The sequence below is a fragment of the Ovis canadensis genome, chromosome 25, assembly GCF_042477335.2.
Source record: "Ovis canadensis isolate MfBH-ARS-UI-01 breed Bighorn chromosome 25, ARS-UI_OviCan_v2, whole genome shotgun sequence".
In the NCBI taxonomy this organism is placed as follows: Eukaryota; Metazoa; Chordata; class Mammalia; order Artiodactyla; family Bovidae; genus Ovis; species Ovis canadensis.
The window spans coordinates 44,050,869-44,070,661 of record NC_091269.1 but is presented as its reverse complement, the minus strand read 5'-3'; the positions used below and the strand labels follow the sequence as shown (position 1 = coordinate 44,070,661).

The 19,793-nt window shown below is 49.6% G+C and overlaps 1 protein-coding gene across 9 annotated transcripts in view; it reads left to right on the top strand.

The window, feature by feature from the left end:
- LRRC20 (leucine rich repeat containing 20) overlaps positions 1–15,539 on the top strand; it is a 76,467-nt gene extending 60,928 nt beyond the window's left edge. For all 9 annotated transcript variants that reach the window (XM_069572645.1, XM_069572650.1, XM_069572649.1 and 6 more), the window contains one exon: positions 13,035–15,539. In XM_069572645.1, coding sequence (XP_069428746.1) covers positions 13,035–13,189 — 155 coding nt within the window. In that variant the 3' untranslated portion in view covers positions 13,190–15,539. The remainder of the gene's footprint in view (positions 1–13,034) is intronic.
- Positions 15,540–19,793: the final 4,254 nt, after the last annotated feature.

Here is a 19,793-nt window from a genome sequence, read left to right as displayed (position 1 = left end):
CTTCTTTCATAAGAGTCCAGGAAATAGTTTTTAAATAGAAGAAACCCTAGAAAAGCAGAAGTGGAACTAATGTTCTATTTGATCTAAAAAAGATAAAATCGCACCGATTTCAAAATCTAACAGCCATGGCTGCTTGACACTGCTCTTCTGTAATTCTCCTATAATTTGCTCAGGCCTCTCTTCTGGATAGGAGGTGTTACCTTCACTTGACAGCTAAGAGACAGGCTCAGAGAGATTAAACAGCTTGCACAGGGGTGTGGTGGAGGCAGGATTTGAACCCAGGTCTTTGGCACGCCTGGGCCCACCTCTGGGTGTTCCAGAACTTGCCAGGTCTACATGTGATGGGAGTGGAGGGTGTGGGTGGTGCCCAGAGAAGTGTGTGCAGGTCCACTGGTCTGGTAGCACCAGGACGCTGTTGGCCAGGTCACAGGGGGAGAGTTTTCTTACACTGGCCTTGCTCAGCCCTGGCATGATCCCTGTGGTGGCAGAGAAAGGAGCTCTCCCTGCAAGGAGTCACACTACAAGGGCTTTTAGCTGGTATTTACAAGGAGCTAATTGGCAAGCACACTTCCTCTAGCTTCCTGCCTGCCAGAGAAGGCTGTTAATGTCTGCGTGTGTGTGTGTGTTGTTAGCCGCTTGGTCGTGTTAGACTCTTTGCGACCCCATAGACTATGGCCTGCCAGGCTTCTCTGTCCGTGGAATTCTCCAGGCAAGAATACTGGAGTGGGTTGTCATTCCCTTCTCCAGAGGCTCTTTCTGACCCAGGCGTTGAACCTGGGTCTCCTGCATTGCAGGCGAATTCTTTACTCTCTAAGCCACCAGGGAAGCCCTGTTAACCCCTAAGACATGTCAAAGCAGAGGGGGTCTGGGAAGACAATGTCAAATCCCTGACACTATCCTCCTGCCCCTGGTTCTTGGGCTCTAAGCCTGTCTGAGGGGAAATGGAAAGAACCCTGGGCACTGAGTTGAAATCCCCCCGCCCCTGAGCCTACAACAGTCTGAGCCTTGCCCTACCCCTTGCACCAGGCACTAAGTGTTACAGTGCCCAGGAGAAGAGAATTCACCCTCCAAGGTGGCAGCTGTCTGTGTGGCACAGTGGACTCATGCCCTCTGCCCAGTATGCCCTTGTCCAGCATCAGCAGAGTGCTGCCGCATACCCCACGAGCAGTGAGCAGTCAGTGCATGCATCGATCGTGAAGCCATCGTTAGACACAGTGTAGGAGTGCTTGCTGGCTGTGGAGCCTCTTGAGGGAGAAGCTGGGAGTAAACAAACAGTCTTCAACATCAATTAGACTTGGCCCCCAGACGTGGAAGGGAGGGAAGCTCTTGTTGCAGCTCCTGCCCACGTGTGTCTGCCTGGAGGGAATTAGCAAGCCAAGTCTCTGCCCAAATGGCATTCCCTGTGCCAACCAGTGAGTGGTAAAACCTTGATTACCCAGAACCTTCAATTATCCAGGATGCTTGTGATGCTCTGGTGGTAGCACACAAGAGAAGAGCAAGAAAAGTTCTCTGACATTTGCTTCAGTTCAGTTCAGTTGCTCAGTCGTGTCCAACTCTTTGTGACCCCATGAATCACAGCACGCCAGGCCTCCCTGTCCATTGCCAACTCCCAGAGTTCACTCAAATTCACGTCCATCGAGTCAGTGATGCCATCCAGCCATCTCATCCTCCGTCGTCCCCTTTTCCTCCTGCCTCCAATCCCTCCCAGCATCAGAGTCTTTTCCAATGAGTCAACTCTTCGCATGAGGTGGCCAGAGTATTGGAGTTTCAGCTTTAGCATCAGTCATTCCAAAGAACACCCAGGACTGATCTCTTTTAGAATGGACTGGTTGGATCTCCTTGCAGTCCAAGGGACTCTCAAGAGTCTTCTCCAACACCACAGTTCAAAAGCATCAATTCTTCGGCACTCAGCTTTCTTCACAGTCCAACTCTCACATCTATACATGACTACTGGAAAAACCATAGCCTTGATTAGACGGACCTTTGTTGGCAAAGTAATGTCTCTGCTTTTGAATATGCTATCTAGGTTGCTCATAACTTTTCTTCCAAGGAGTAAGCGTCTTTTAATTTCATGGCTGCAGTCACCATCTGCAGTGATTTTGGAGCCAAAAAAAAATAAAGTCTGACACTGTTTCCACTGTTTCCCCATCTATTTGCCATGAAGTGATGGGACTAGATGCCATGATCTTCATTTTCTGAATGTTGAGCTTTAAGCCAACTTTTTCACTCTCCTCTTTCACTTTCATCAAGAGGCTTTTAAGTTCCTTTCACTTTCTGCCATAAGGGTAGTGTCATCTGCTTAAAACAAAGCAATTCCATGCTGCCTTAGACAAGCCAGTCTAAGAGACGGGCTGTCCCTGTCTCTGTCCAGAGTGCTGGATAGCAGCCCAAATGCTCTGACTCAGAACTCAGCCTTGCAAGGATCTTATTCAGGGAGTAAGAGGCTCCCAGGGGCACAGACACAGATTTAGGTATTGGAGAAATGTTCATTCACCAGCTGTTTTTTGATTGAGCAGCCTGCTCTGTGCTAGGCACTGTGCTGGAGATGGAGATGGACAAAGCATACTCCCTGTTCTTGCGGGGCTCGTGGCATGTCAGCTACCCTGGCTGATACGTAGTGACTGTTTACTTCACATCTGGATCTTCTCTAAGCAATTTCAAGTGTGCTTTTGTTTAATGTGGGCAACAGCCTCATGTTGTTGTTGCTTAGTTGCTAGTTCATGTCTGACTCTTTGCAACCCCATGGACCACAGCGCGCCAGTCTCCTCTGTCCTTCACTATCTCCCGGAGTTTGCTCAAATTCATGTCCGTCGAATCAGCAATGCTATTTAACCATTTCATCCTCTTCTGCACCCTTCTCCTTTTGCCTTCAATTTTTCCCTTACGAGGCAGGTACTATTATTTTCCCCAGGTGAGGAAACCAAGGCTCAGGGAAGTTAAGCAACTTGGCCAAGGTCATGCTGCCTGGACAAAACCAGGATCCCAGCCCAGACAGTCTCTCCAGAACCCCAGCTGTTGAGGACAGTGCTTTGCATAAGAAGAGGGACTATAGCTGGAGGGAGATTGAAAGCCACAGGGAAACTATGGCTGAAGCACATAACTTTGGTTGGAGGAAAATTCTCTTGGGGTGGAGAGAACAGGGGTAAGGTAATGAGACAGGATTTCCTAAGCCATGAGTTCAGGCAATCAGCCTGGCTCTTGGCGGCTCCGCCCCACACAGTGGAGCAGATGGAAGCGCTAGATGGATGTTTTCACCAGATTCTCCCATTCAGCCTCACCGGGAAGACCTGTGGTACTCAAACTAGCTCTGCATTCAGATCACCCGGGAAATTTCAAAATACCTGTGTCCCGGCCATACCCCAAGCCAGTTAAGTCAGAATCTCTAATGGAGGGTTTGGGGCTTGATGATTTTTTTTTAAAGCTCCCCAATGATTCCAATGTGCAGGCAAGGTAGAATCACTGAGCTAAACCAGAACCTTTCAACAACAAACATTCCATCCCTCAAGAAACTATAACCTCCTTCCTTCTCCTCCCTATGTCAGTTGTGTGTGTGCATACACGTGCGTGCTTAGCTACATCAGGACGAGAAGAGCAATCACCCCAGCCATGAGAGCTGACAGTTGGCTGGGAAGGTGACAGAGGTGAGCTCTGTGGACTTGCCTCTTGGCCTCTTTTACCCCTGACCCTACGGGACCCTGGGCATGGTGCTCTGCTGGCCCACCAACCACCCCTTCTGATTTCCTTGTCACACACCTAGCATTGTCACTTATAAATGAACCAAAGGCAACTGAGAACATGTAGATAGCAAAACTGTGGGCCAGTTCCCAAAGTTCAGGTTTATTCCAAAGACTCATAGTGTAAGTAGACAGGAGTGGGCCTGAGCTCTGGCACCTTGTGCTCGGGAGCCTGTGGTCCTGCCTGGGTGGGCTGCTTGACTTGGCTTCCCAGTACTGGACATGCTCACTCAAGTTCAATGACCTCACCGTGATAGCTTGAAATTGACCATAGTAGGAATATTTATACCATGAAAAACTGGGCAAATTCTGGGAATTCCCTGGTGGTCCAGTGGTTAGCACTCAGGGCTTTTGCTGCTGGGGGCCTGGGTTCAATCCCTGGTCAGGGGACTAAGATCCCACTGTGTGCTAGTCTCTCAGTCGTGTCTGACTCTTTGAGACTCCATGGACTGTATGTAGCCTGCCAGGCTCCTCTGTCCATGGAATTCTCCAGGCAAGAACACTGGAGTGGGTTGCCATCCCACTGTGTAGTACAACCAAAACATAAAAAGAAAAAAGAAAACCTTATTAAATTCTGCAGATCAGGGATGTTTCCCTCCAGGAAGTGGAGTGTTAAACCTTAGCCAGCACATCACTAACTTGTTATTGCCCTCCCTCCGCTCCCACTTCCCCTCCACCACCACCTTTAACTCATTTTGTTTTCTAGAAGCTGGTTTCCCTGGTGAGGCCCTCCCTTACTCATTCCCACCTAGTGCTTATCTTAAGAGCGTTTCTTCGTATTTTTCCAATTTATAAAGAAGGTCTGTTTTCGCTGACAATGATCTTAAGTCTGAGCAGCAAGAGTTGTAAAATTGGTAGCAGTAAGCTTAGGTTCCGAGCATGGAGAGGATTTACAAAGGACCCACAAAGGAGTCATTCACATGTCCGCCCCAACCCAGGAGAAGAGCTTTCAGGAGGCCATTCCTTTTCTACCCCACATGTCCTTTACCCCTCACTTCCAGACTCTTGGTGTATACACAGTACATGAGGCAGCTCTTGTCCTCCATCCTCCAGCTGCAAGGGAGGGACTGGCAGACACTTAATGGGAGGCCACAGCAAAACTGCCATTGTTTCCTGAGGCCCTCCCAGTGCTTCTAACTGAAACAGTTGGAGGAGCAGAGGGGTTGGGGTGGGCCGGTGCAGGGACTTCAGTAGGGAGGGGGAGGGACACAGGAGAGCAAAAGGGGAAATCTGCCCTGGAAGACAAATTGCCAGGCTTGGGCCAGGCAATCTGAGTTACTTACTTGGCTATCTCCAGAGCAGCCAGAAATAGGACTATGTTATTTATTTTTAATTTCTTGTTTATTTATTTTGGACACAGTTTCCGGCATGCAGAATCCTAGTTCCCTGACCAGGGGTCGAACCCACGCCCCCTTCACTGGGAACAGTCTTGACCACTAGCTCCAGGGAAGTCCCAGCTGCATCATTTCTGAGGAGAATCGTTATGGCCTGGCTTTGACTGCATATCACATCTGGGCTGGGGAGTGCCTCTGGCAGGCAGCCGCACTAGAAGCCCGTGGGCCCACCTTGCTGGCCAGCCTGCGATGAGGAGGAGGGAATCGCAGTGGGGCTTTTCTCCTTTGTTTTCTTTCCCCGGAAACTTGCCCTTAGGGAAACATAGTGTCTCCAGGTTCATTGGTGGATTCCTTAGAACACTGTGCTCCCCATCCTCTTGATGGGGTGCCTGCCATGCTCTCTGCACCTTCTTGGGGAGCACTGTCTGGTCCCTTCTGGGGGCCTCTGTAGCCTCATGAGGCAGAGGACCGTTTAAAGATGAGAGGTTGGGGTTCAGAGAGGTTAGGGGCCCACCTGAGGTTGCACAACTCCAAGTGGCAGATCTGAGGTCAGGGCCCGAATCTCTGCCGCGTCCTCTCCCCCAGATGGCCTCTCTCCACCAGAGGACCTGGAACCGCCCGCACACGGCCTGCCCTGAGGGACTCAGCCTGCACAACTGTCGCGTGCATGCAGTGTCGCCTGTGCTGCCTGAGCGCAGGGGCAGCTTCAGCTTTCTCCCTGTGCCGCGCCCTCCCCACCCACCCAGGGCTCAGCCCAGTGCTCCGTGGGGTGGAGGAGGCTCAGTCACGGCCCCCACCCGGTCTTCTGAAGGGACAGCCCTGGCTGTGAGTGTACCCCGGGAGCCTCCTTGTTACAGGCACGATTCTCCATCCCACCAGTTTACCATAGTTTGCCTGCTTGTGTCCTGTGGCATTTCAAACGGGGCCGGAAGCTCGGTATCCTTGATCATAGTTGTTGCAGGCTCCAGGCACCAGGAGCTGTGTCAGGGCTGAGATATGGGGACGGCTCTGGCTGCCAGGCCAGCCTGGATTCTCAAGCATGAATGTGTCTGCGGGCGCCCCCCACCCCGGGGAGACTAAGATAGCCCCCATGTGCTGCCCACCAGCCTAAAGCCCAGGAGTGGGGTGCTGCCCCTGCATCTTTACCCAGCATCCCAGGTCCCACTGAAGGAGGCATCAGGCTCCCTACTCACTGCTTGGGATTCCTTGGGGATTGAGGCAGAGATGCTGAAAAAACCCTGAAAATTCAGGCATTCTGGCTGGAAGGGTTATCTTCTGAATCAGGAGTGAGACTGCCAGCTATGTGTAAGTGTTGCTTACAGTGTTGATCCAGCCTGGGCAGCCCACAGGGCACCATGATTTTTGTCTAAGCTGCCAAGAACACTGGCGGACTGGGGCCCTAGGCCACCAGGCTGGGGAGCCTCTGATCCCAATTCCGGAAGGGACCAGAGTGGCTCAGCTGCACCCAAAGTGAGAATCAGAAGTCCCACTGGCCTCCGCTATGACTTATGGAGCTCACTCAGTAACCATTGCCACTTCCCTGGGCCCAGACTCCTCCTGTCAGCATCCTTTTAGACCAGAAGCGCCACACATATGAAGAATCATGCTGTGGAGGGATCATTTTTATCATCTTGTGTCTAGCTTGTGCCCCTGGCATGAAACAAGTTTGCCAGTCAATAGTGCCAATGATTAGTGAAGAGAATTCAAGCTAACCTTGGAGAAGTAATTTTCTCTAAATACTGTCCATTCTGATTCTGCTATTATTGATTGTTTTAAGCTTCCACAGACATAAGCAAGAGTCTGGGAGGGCTGTCTGTGGTGGAAAGAGGGTTGGAGTCATCTCTCATTTTCTGGAATAATAAAAGCTGGAGACAACCTGAATGTCTTTAACAGTAGAAATGTGAGCCAAAGTGTGATCGCTCCGTTCTTTGGACCACCAAGTGGCCATAGTACTGTCACTGACTTGTAACCTGAAAGGATGTTTACGGTATGTCATCAAGAAAAGCTATGTTACGACATAGTATTTAGGAGGCCATTTTTGAAACATAGTTGTGAACAAACATACGTACACACACAAACGTGTAAAAAAGTTGGTAAGGCCATATACCTCACATTAAGTAATTGGTTCTACATGGTGAAACATGGATGATTTTATTTCTGCTCATCAATATCTTCTCATTTTCCAAATTGGATTATTGTGCTAAAGAACTAGTAACCTATCACAACCTTGACCCACACAGGCCTGGCCCTGACTAGCAAAAGTGCCCAGAGTGGGTCAGGTCAGAGGAAGGGTCCCAACTCTGGAAAGTACTGAAGTTAGAGTTGTTTAATCCTATGGTGTTGATGGTGGGTCCACCGTGTGCCAAGGCAAGTTGGTTTTAACTAGGAACTTATGATCTAGTTTAAGAGGTAAAACGTTTAGTCATTTATTCGTTCATTCATGCATCCAACAAATAGCTGTTGAGCACCTGTGGGCACTGTGCCAGCCAGGTACTGTACTTACAGCATGAACGTAGTTCCAGAGTGTGGTGTAAGGTGTGTTCTCCTATAAAGTGGTACAGGAGTTTGGATGGGGACCAGAGAGAGTGACAGAGGAGGAGGCCTTTGAAGATCCACAAGACTCAGTGAATGGGGATGAGGGTATGCCCCATGGGAGGGGTGGGCTGGGGCTCTTCTTCCTCTCCAGGTGTGCCAAAGTCCGAAGATCTGGCTTCTGTTAGCAGCATGATACCAATGTACCACGTAGCCCTAGGAAGCTTATGTAACCTCTCTAAGCCTCAGTTTTACCACCCACAAAATGCAGATCATTTCATATCCTCCCCTTCACCCTCTAGCCGCGTCCCTTTCTTCTTAGGATGCTTGAAGACTGAATGTTCTCCTTTGTGCTTTATCCAGAAGCTCTCCATTTGCCTCTTGGGCTTATTGTTTGCTAGCTTGGCTGGGCCAGTTGTTGATTCTTCCAGCTTTAACACAGTCTGTTGGCCCCATTACTTCTTCCTCTAAGCTGCTGAAATGACCTTCATGGTTAAATCAGGGGAAAGAGATACAGTTAATCCCACGCCATCACTCTCCTCCAGCAGAGCCATTTGGAGAACACCGAAGACTCTGAAGAGGCCAACTCCGTGGGTAGTACTTGGAAATGACAGGCTGAGAACTCAGGGAGCTCTGAAAACTCAGGGAGCGCTGCTCTCTCTAGGCCTGGAGTCATGCAGATTTGCTCTAACACTGGGCTGCAGCAGGTCTTCATGCCATGCCCGGCAAACCTTGGCAGGGGCATCACAGGGAGACCCTCCTCCCCATCTCAGGCGCACTGGCCGCTTTGCAATCCACAGGCCTCCCTAGCTACAGGATGGAGGAGTCATATAGTTCAGAGAGAGAAAAATCCTTAGCAACCCCTAGTTCTTGCTTGAAGGCAGGCCACAGTGAACAGACATCACTTAGGGCATGGTAGACAATGGGGAACCTGATTAGATATTGGGAGTGAAACTTTCTGGCTCAACCAACTTAGCAGAATTCTTGCTAACACTGAACATGACTGATGAACACTGAAATCCAAAAGTCAGGCCTAGTTGAAAAATCCAAGGGAGCTAGAGCAGAGTCAGAGAATCATTGTCAGCATAGAGAATCTATGGTTCAGTTTCCTTACCTGCCAAATGGGTCACTATGAAGGACCATCTAGTGCAGGGCCTCAAATATCAGTTCCCAGAATCAGCCTCTTTTCTGGGACCCATTTTATTAATAACAATGTGTTAACCTCCCTGGGCCTTGATTATCTCCTGTGTCACCTGGGATATAATGGTAAATACTCTTTGAAATGACCTGAGTTTTTTTAAAAATTAATTAATTTTAATTGGAGGATAACTACTTTACAGTATTGTGGTGATTATTGCTATACATCGACGTGAATCATCCATGAGTATACGTGTCTCCCCATCCTGAATGTCCCCCCCGCCTCCCTCCCCACCCCATCCTTCTGTATTGTCCTAGAGCGCCAGCTTTGAGTGCCCTGCTTCATGCCTCGAACTTGCACTGATGACCTGACTCTTAAAAGAAAATTATTTATTTCTTTGTTATTGGCTGCCCCAGGTCTTTCATTGCTGTGTGCGGGCTTTCGCTAATTGTGGTGAGCAGGGGCAGCTCTTCCTTGCAGTGCGTGAGCTTCTCATTACAGTGGCTTCTCTTGTTGCAGAGCGCAGGCTCTAGGGTGGGGGGGCTCAGTAGTTGCAGCTCGGGGGCACAAGCTTCTCATTGCAGTGGCTTCTCTTGTTGCAGAGCGCAGGCTCTAGGGTGGAGGGCTCAGTAGTTGTGGCTCGGGGGCTCTAGAACACAAGCTCAGTAGTTTTGGCGCATGGGGCTTAGTTGCTCCAAGGCATATGGAATCTTCCTGGACCAGAGATGGAACCTGTGTCCCCTGCCTTGACAGGCAGATTCTTATCCACTGTGCCACCAGGGCGGTCCATGAACTGACTTCTTAAGAGCCCAAGGCAAGAGGATTTTCTTATCTGGGCCATCAGGGGCAGAGGAGGTGATATCTGTCCCGCATACCCAGCTGCTGGGTGTGCTGTCGGCCATGGCTGTTACAAAGCTGGTGTGCTAATACAGAGAAGGGGAAGCTTCCAAGTCATTAGTCCTTCTCTTCCCAGCCATTGTTGGTAGGGCACTTGGGAGCTCACTGTACATGAAGAGAGACAAGGAATTCCACAGGCAGCCCCTTCCTTTGGCTCCCACTCCTGCACCCCCCCCTCCCCCACCCAGTAAGGAGCATAGCGGATCAAGCTGCTAGCAGCTGGGTAATGTGACATTAGCATGCGGATGTGCTCCAGAGAAAGCAGAAGCTGAGTGGGCATTGATAGCAGTTGATCTTGCTTTTTCTCCACTCCCAGGAACAGCGTCTGCTTACAACCTAGTGATCTGGAAACGCCTTATCTCTGCTTCTTTCCCTAACTGAGCCTCCATGTTTGCCTTGGGCTCTGGGTCCCTCCCCATCACCTCCTTCATGGCTCCTGTCCTCTCATTTATCATGTAGGTTCCTATCTGTCAAACGGAGCCCCCCTGGCAGCCCTCTAGCCAGTCTTGCTTGGAACCCAGCTCCCGGCCGTGACCCACCCTAGTAACTCCCTGCCAGCTGCCCAGAACATGTTTTTGTGCCCACCATGTCTATGTACCACCAATGGTATTTGGCCCCAGGGATTCAAGGACAAAGAAAAGACTCTACTCTTAGGAGGTTAAGAATTTCTCCTGCCTCCAGCACTAGACCCTTGGTCTAATTGATAGAGCCAGTCCCCAGGGAGCTCAGAGCCAGTCACCCCAAGGTACTGGAGGGAGAGCAAACTCCTGTGACCTGTGATCAGTGATGTTTGACATTACTGTCACAAAAAGATTGTGACTTGCTGAAGGTTCAGATGATGGGGAACATTTTTTTTAGCAATAAATATTTTAAAATTAAGGTACGTGTATATACTTTTAGACATAATGCTATTGCATATTTAATAGGCTACAGGGTAAAGTAACAACTTTTATATGCACTGGGAAACCAAAATATTCAGATGACTCCCTTTGTTGAGATATTCACTTTGTTGCAGTGGGCTAGAACCAAACCCGCAGTGTCTCTGAGGAATGACCGCACAGATATTCTCTTTAATCCTTAAACAACTATGTGAGGTATATACTGTTATTGTCCTGATATCAAGTTCATTTTATTATTTTTTAATTAAAGTATAGTTTTAGGTATATAGTGAAGTGACTCAGCTATACATGTATACTTTTTTCAGGTTTCTTCAGTTCAGTTCAGTTCATTTCACTTCAGTTGCTCAGTCGTGTCCGACTCTTTGCGACCCCATGAATCGCAACACTCCAGGCCTCCCTGTCCATCACCATCTCCCGGAGTTCACTCAGACTCATGTCCGTCGAGTCAGTGATCCCATCCAGCCATCTCATCCTCCGTCGTCCCCTTCTCCTCCTGCCCCCAATCCCTCCCAGCATCAGAGTCTTTTCCAGTGAGTCAACTCTTCTCATGAGGTGGCCAAAGTACTGGAGTTTCAGCTTCAGCATCATTCCCTCTAAAGAAATCCCAGGGCTGATCTCCTATAGGATGGACTGGTTGGATCTCCTTGCTGTCCAAGGGACTCTCAAGAGTCTTCTCCAACACCACAGTTCAAAAGCATCAACTCTTTGGTGCTCTGCCTGCTTCACAGTCCAACTCTCACATCCATACATGACTACTGGAAAAACCATAGCTTTGACTAGACGGACCTTAGTCGGCAAAGTAATGTCTCTGCTTTTGAATATGCTATCTAGGTTGGTCATAACTTTTCTTCCAAGGAGTAAGCGTCTTTTAATTTCATGGCTGCAGTCACCATCTGCAGTGATTTTGGAGCCCCCCCAAATAAAGTCTGACCCTGTTTCTATTGTTACCCTATCTATTTCCCATGAAACAATGGGACCCACATAGATTATTACAAGATATTGCGCTTAGCTCCCTATGCTATATAGTAAATCCCTGTTGTTTTTTCATATAGTGGTGTGGATCTGCTAATCCCACACTCCTAATTTTTTGCTCTTCTACTCTGCCTTGGGATTCCCAGGTGGCTTGGTGGTGAAGGATCCTGTGCCAGTGCAGGAGACACAGGAGACCAGGGTTCAATCCCTGGGTCAGGAAGATTCCCCTGGAGAAGGAAATGGCTACCCACTCTGGTATTCTTGACTGGAAAATCCCATGGACAGAGGGCCCTGGCGGGCTACAGTTCATGGGGTTGCAAAGTCGAACACGACTGAGCATGCACACACACCCCCTGCCTTTCCCCTGGGATAACCATGAATGTGCTTTATACGTCTGTGAGGCTGTTTCTGTTTTGTAAATAACTTAGTTTGTATTAGATTTTAGATTCCACACATAAATGATACATGGTATTTGTCTGTTTCTCTCTGACTTAATTCACTCAGTAGATTATTCTTTAGGTCCATCTGTGTTGCTACAAATGACAGTATTTCATTGTTTTTTTCATGGCTGAGTAGTATCCCATCATGTCACACACGACATCTTTATCTGTTCTTCTGTTGATGGACACTTAGGTCACATCCATGTCCTGGCTATTGTAAATAGTGCTACTCTGAACATTACGGTACATGCATCTTTTAAAAGTAGAGTTTCTGTCTTTTCCATATATATGACATGAAATGTAGTAATTTGCTTTAGGCACACAGCTGTTATGTGGCTGACCTGGGACTTGAACCAGAGACTGAGGGATCCTAAAGTTTAGGTGTGAGGAACTGTAAATGTACCAAGGTTTAGTATAGCTATAAAGAAAATGTGATAAAATTCACCATTTTAAAATGCACAGTTCAGCGGCATTTGATACTTTGACACTGCTCTGCAACTGTCAGGTCTATCTAGTTCCAAAATACTTTCTCGCCCCAAAGGAGGCCCTGCACCCATTAAGCAGCCCCTCTCCAATCCTTCCTCCCCCAGTCCCTGGCAACCACTAATGTACTTTCCTTCCCCGTGGTTTTGCCTTTTCTGGACATTTCATAAGAGTAGAGTCATGTACTCTGTGATCTCTTACGTCTGGCTTCTTTCATTCAGCAGAACGTTTTTCAGGCTCATCTATGTTGTAGCCTGTATCAAGCTAATATTCTGTGGTTTGTCTATCCATTTTGTTTATCCATTCATCATTGGTAGAAACTGGCTATTGTGAATAGTGCTGCCGTGAACACATGTACACAAGTATTTTGAGTACCTATTAGCAATTCGGTGAGTTCCACTCAGGAGTGGCATGGCTGGGATAAGTGGTAATCCTGTTTAATAGGATGCTTTTCCTGCCTGTGGTTGTATCTCCCTGGTGGGTCCCAGTGGCCCCTCACACAGGGCTGGCCAGGCACTGAGCCCACATACAGTGAGTGAATCCATCATCCTTCTTCTCTGCCCATGTGTCCCCAACCCCCTAACCTATCCCTTTCTCCCTGATAGACGTGCCTGTGGAGAAGCTGGCTGCCATGCCTGCCTTGCATCTCATCAACCTGCGCTTCAACCCGCTGAACGCCGAGGTGCGCGTCATCGCCCCACCGCTCATCAAGTTCGACATGCTCATGTCTCCAGAGGGCGCCCGGGCCCCCCCACCCTAGGCCTGCCTCCTCATGCCCACCCAGCAAGGGACAGAGGCCACCTGGCCTGGTGCCCTAGGGGAGGGAGTCCCATGGGCCTGTGTGAGGCCAAGCTTTCGGGGCTGGGGGCGGGCGGGCTGAGTAGCGCATGGTGGGAGGGTGCGGCGGTCCGGGGTAGATAGCGCAGAGCAGTAGTGGGCCCTGGAGTACCTGGAGGGAGGAGGCAAGGAGGGGCTTGGAGCCCAGACTCCCCGCACTCACAGCTTCTGTGCAAAGCTGGGCAGGTCCTCTGAGCCTTACAATTTGAGAAAGGGGGCAATGGCAGGGGCTTTTGCCTCCTTTTGGCTCCTTGAAAGCTTCTGGCAGAACACATACCTCCAAGTTACCTTCAAGTCATTAGTACCTTCTGGGCCCATGGATGAGCATTGCTGCGCACTTTCCGGGCCCTTGTGGGTTTGAGGCCTTGTTTCTAGTGCGGAGAGCCAGCAGCTGCCCTGAGAGTGACGGAAGACAACCTCCATCTGTTTATTGTTTCCTGAGGACCGACCTGGATGAGGCCCTCCACTGTGCCCCGTCCTCAGCCCTCTGGGCCCCTGGATTGGCGCGAACCGGAGCTAGGAGTCATGGGAAAGCTGCAGAGAGTGGCCCAGCGCTGTGGCACGGCTGAGGATGTTTGTGTAGGGGCCCAAGGACCTGCAGGGGCATATCAAGTAGGCTCTGTGCTTCCCCATGACTAAGAAATCCGTGGGGCTGGAAGCCCAGACTGCTCCATCCCTCCCCCGTGGTGACCAGGTTTGCCTGACATCAGTCCTGCTGCAGGAACGGCAACCCAGAGAGCAACACAGCCCTTTGCACCTGTGCCACCAACACAGCTGCCCTCAGACAGTTGGCTGACTGCCTGGTCTTTGGTCCACGTTGAAGCAGAAGGCACCATGGACCACTGGATTTGTGACCAGCCAGTTCCCAGGCTGCCACCACCCAGAGCCCTGATGACCTAGTCATCTCTAGGCCCTCGATCTGGAGTCTAGGGTGTGGCCAGGTAATTGTGTGACCACCCATCTCTGTTTGCCCGGGACTGAAGGGTTTCCTGGGACGTGGGACTTTCAGTGCTAACGCTGGGACAGCACCTGGCAAATGGGCAACTGGTCCCTCCATGGGGCCTGGGGCTCTGGCTTCCTGACCACACCTGTGGTTTGGACAACTGCTGACCCCGTGATCCCCAGATATATCTACCTACCACCTTCTCATCTGTGGAGCTAGCAGACTCAGAGCCCAGAACCCACCTGGCCTGGTCTACAGGAGACAGCGGAGGCCTCAGGACATGCAGCAAGCCAAACTACCCAGATCCTACCTCTGTGGACTAGTGGCCCTCTTCCTGTCCTGAGGTTAGGCTGTTCAGAGCTCAGACCACTGCTCAGAGCACTAACCCTTTCTCAGAATGCTCCCAGGCCCACTCCCCTTCCCCGGCTCCACGGCCTGCCCCTGCCCAGGCCTTCGGGCTCGGCAAGAGGCTGACTGGTTGGGCCACTGTTGGCCCATTGCTGAGTGATCAGTGTTTGCTCTGCTCATCTTCCAAGGCCTGGTTGCTGAAGCTCTGGGGGAAAGTGTTTTCAGGTTGAGGAGGCTGAAATGGGATCTTCTAGGGCTTCGGAGTTCAGCCGTGGGCAGTAGGGACAAGTGAGCAGGCCTGCAGTCCAGCCCAGGCTGGTTGGGATACCCTAGACTGTGTCCTGGAGTGGGGTTTTCTTTGTCAAAGAAAGGGTGCACTTTTCCGATATGGAGGAAGACACTGTACGGCCAGAGCCTTGCAGCTCTAGTGTGGTCTGTGGGGATGCCTGCAGAGTTGGCATCCATGGGAGCTCAATAGAAATGCAGAATCCCAGGCCCCATTCTAGACTTCTGGAACCAGAAACTGCATTTCAGAAGATCGCCGGCTGATTCCCACAAGCAGGGGCCTGGGGAGATCCTGGGGACATTCTCAGAGTAGAGGGTGAAGGTTCTCGGCTCTCCCTCTGCTCCACTGGTGGAGTCTGAGTCTGCTTATGCCCCCCTAAACCCGCCCCCAGAGACCCTGGGCCCCTTTGATCTTTCCAGAGGCTGCGTGGTGCTCCCAGTAAAGGGACTGACCCACAGCCGCCAGGAGAGGAGAGCTGGCTTTGCTTGGCCTTCCTGGGTAACCTCTGCTGCTTCCCCAGGTCGTCACCTAAGGCCCTTAGACAGGGTGGCTTCTGGAAGCTGTTTTCTACTCTGCTTGGAGAGTTGGCCCATGCCTGCTGGGAAAGCTTGGGCAGTCAGAGAAGGCCCCAAATCAAAGCCCACTGTGTGAGTGAGCCCTTCGCTTCAGTCTGCAATAAAGAATGCGTTGGTTTCATCTGCCTGTTGGTGTTTGATTCATTCTCATGGCACAGATCTCACGTGGCCTGGGTGGTGACCCCATTCACTGGCAAAGAGGAGGGGCTGCCCCTTTGATTGAAATTATGGGGTAAAGCAGCTTGCGGCTTGGAATATTCACAGTGGGCGGAGGCACAGGCAGGCAGAGTTGATGCCTGCCCTGACACTGTGTGGCTGCAGAGGTCTAAACATCAGTCTGGGGGACCTGGTACCTGCAGAAGGATGAAGGGGCCCACTGTCCCACCCTTGCCATTTTTCCTTGACTGATGCCAGAAATTATACCCTTAGTGGTTCATTTCTCAGTGTCCAAAGTTCTCAAGGAGGGGTCTCAGGACCAGCCAGGAAGCTGGTTAGAGATCTCACCCCAGCTCCACAGCTACAGAATCAGATGCTCTGGAGGTGGAGCCCAGCATTCCACTTTAATAATCTTTAACTCCAGGTGTTCTGATGCAAGTGAGAAACTGCTCCCGGGTTCAAGGTTTAAGTCAGTTTTTGTTTTCTAAATCTGGGAGATCAGCCTGAGTTTGCCTTGAGTTTTAGGCCAGCCTTGCCATCACTTTTGTTTAACAAACACATATAGAGCTTAGTGCACACCAGGCAGTGTCTAAGCATGTTATGGATATTAACTCATTTAATCTACCTAACAACCGCAGTGAGTTCTGTGCATTGGACAAATTCCTTTCCTCTCTCTGGACCCTGTTTGCTGTCTTTAAAGAGAAGGGGCTGTAAGGAGATCCTCAAGGGACTTTCTAGAACTCTGTCTGTGGTTCTGGGGGCTTCACTATAGCTGTGTCTTTTGGACCAGCCTGGACTCAGGCTGCCGCTCACCCCACCCCAAAGGTCAAACAGAAGACTCCCCCGACTCTGTTGCTTCTTGCTGAATGCTGGCTCACCAAAAATATCACAGGCTGAGAGCTGTTGGTCAGACAGAGCCAAGACAGCTCTTCTCCGGGTCAGGGAGATCTTTACCGTGCCTTCCCAGCGTGCCAGCGTAGGGAGGGCATAGTCACGAGAAGGGGATTTCCGAGTGGTTTCAGGTGGGGCTTTCTGTGCAGGGAAGGATGCCTCGACTAGGACAGCATAAAGATCGTGATAGAGTTTAGGATCAGTGGACACAACAAGGAGACGATTTGAGGTGAGGGGTTCAAAGAGTCTTAAGATGTAAGCTCTTAAAGACGTAAATGTACGGTCAGAAACTATAAAACTCTTAGAGGAAAACATAGGCAGAACACTCGATGACAAAGCAATATCTTCTCTGACCCACCTCCTAGAGTAATGGAAATAAAAACAAAAATAAATAAGTGGGACCTAATTAAAAGCTTTTGCACAGTAAAGGAAACTACAAACAAGGTGAAAAGACAACCCTCAGAATGGGAGAGACTGACAAAGAATTAATTTCCAAAATATACAAGCAGCTCATACAACTCAATGCCAGAAAAACAAACAATCTAATCAAAAAGTGGGAAAGAGACCTAAACACATTTCTCCAAAGAAGACATACAGATGGCTAACAAACACATGAAAAGATGCTCAATGTCACTCATTAGAGAAATGCAAATCAAAACTACAATGAGATGTCACCCTGCACCAGTCAGAATGGCCCTCATCAAAAAGTCTACAAACAATAAATGCTGGAGAGGGTGTGGAGAAAAGGAAACCCTCTTGCCTTGCTGGTGGGAATGTAAATTGATGCAAATCAATGTAAATTGATACAGCCACTATGGAAGACAGTATGGAGATTCCTTAAAAAACTAGGAATAAAATCACCATATGACCCAGCAATCCCCACTCCTAGACATATACTCTGAGAAAACCATAATTGAAAAAGACACATGTACCCCCAACATTCATTGCAGTGCTATTTACAATAACTAGGACATGAAAGCGACATAGATGTCCATCAACAGATGAATGGATAAAGAATCTGTGGTACATATACACAATGGAATATTACTCAGCCATAAAAGGGAACACATTTGAGTCTGTTCTAATGAGGTGGACAAACCTAGAGCCTATTGCACAGAGTAAAGCAAGTCAGTAACTACCATATGTTCTCGCATATATATGGAATCTAGAAAGTTGGTACTGGTCACTTCATTTTCAGGGCAGCAATGGTGAATTCATTTTCAGGGCAGCAATGGAGAAACAGACATAGGAAGCAGACCTAAGGACACGGGGAGGGGAGGAGGAAGAGGGTGAGATGTACGGAGAGAGAAACATGGAAATTTACAATACCATATGCAAAGTAGATAGCCAGCAGGAGTTTTCTGTATGACTCAGGGAATTCAAACAGGGGCTCTGTGACAGTCTAGAAGGGTGGGGTGGGAAGGGAGATGGATGGGGAGGGAGATGGGAGGTTTGGGAGGGACAGGACATGGGTGTACCTATGGCTGATTCTTGCTGATGTATGACAGATACACAAATTCTGTAAAGCAATTATCCTCCAATTTAAAAAAGTGAAAAAGAAATATTTATTAAAAGGAACAAAAGATGTACGGTTTTTTTTATTTTTTTCTTTTTTTTGGGGGGGGGGCTGTGTTGAGTGACCTGTGGGATCTTAGTTCTTTGACCAAGGATTGAACCTGTGCCCCCTGCATTGGGAATACAGTTTCTGAACACTGGATGGCAGGTGAAGTCCCTGTAAACTCTCTTTTGATGCTGTTTACTAAAGAGTTAGGAGAAGGCAATGGCACCCCACTCTAGTACTCTTGCCTGGAAAATCCCATGGATGGAGGAGCCTGGTGCACTTCAGTCCATGGGGTTGTGAAGAGCTGGACACGACTGAGTGACTTCACTTTCACTTTTCACTTTCAGGCTTTGGAGAAGGAAATGGCAATCCACTCCAGTGTTCTTGCCTGGAGAATCCCAGGGACGGGGGAGCCTGGTGGGCTGCCACCTATGGGGTCGCACAGAGTCGGACACGACTGAAGTGACTTAGCAGCAGCAGCAGCAGCAGCAGACAGCATATTGGAGAAGGCAGTGGCAACCCACTCCAGTGCTCTTGCCTGGAAAGTCTCATAGACAGAGGGGCCTGGTGGGCTGCAGTCCATGGGGTCGCTAAGAGTCGGGCATGACTGACCGACTTCACTTTCACTTTTCACTTTCATGCATTGGAGAAGGAAATGGCAACCTACTCCAGTGTTCTTGCCTGGAGAATCCCGGGGATGGGGGAGCCTGGTGGGCTGCCGTCCATGGGGTCGCACAGAGTCGGATATGACTGAAGTGACTTAGCAGCAGCAGCTGCAGCAACTAAAGAGTTAGGCAGTTTGATGTTCCTTTAAATGATAGTTTCGGGAATTTCCTAGAATGAACAATACAATGATTTACAGCTGGGCAAGAATTTCCTGGATTAGCACTGTTGTGTTGAATATGATAAGATACAAAGACTTATTAATGTTGATAGTAAGATGTGTGAGGCTGGAGGGCTGCTTTGCTTGAGAATGCTGCTGCTGCTGCTGCTGCTGCTGCTGCTGCTGCTGCTTCTGCTGCTGCTAAGTCACTTCAGTCGTGTCCGATTCTGTGCGACCCCATAGACGGCAGCCCATGAGGCTCCCCCATCCCTGGGATTCTCCAGGCAAGAACACTGGAGTGGGTTGCCGTTTCCTTCTCCAATGAATGAAAGTGAAAAGTGAAAGTGAAGTCGCTCAGTCGTGTCTGACTCTTAGCAATCCAGCTGACATATAACATTATATTAGTTTCAGGTGTATAACAGCGATTCCCTATGTATATAAAGTGTGAAATGACCATCCCAGTAAGTCTAGTTAACATCCATCACCACACATAGGGGTTTTGGTTCTTAGTCTCCCCCAGATTCAGTGTTGGACCCTAGGCCTGACTTTGGAGCTACCCTTTACTTACCCTTTACCCTTTACTTTACTGAAACATGCCTGTCCCTTCTCAGAAAGCTGGCCCTGGGGTGGAAAGCAGTTCCTGGAAGGGTGAGCATTGGCAGGGGCCCAGAAGTTCTGGCCAGAGTGCTGGGAGAGATGCCAAGGCCAAGAAGGGCAGGCCTGGGAGTCTGCATCACTGGGCCACTGGGCAGGACATGAGCTCAGCTGGGTCCAAGAGCAGTCAGATCACTCTGTGGACATGAGCCTCAGGGCTGAGTGGGCTGACCCTGCCCCTCAGAAAAGGGGCACAAGTCCAGCTGCTCTGTGTCTGAACAGGAGCACTCATTGGGCCCCTACTGTTTACCAGCCTGGACAGCGCTTCTATGTCTTCTTGTTTACTATCA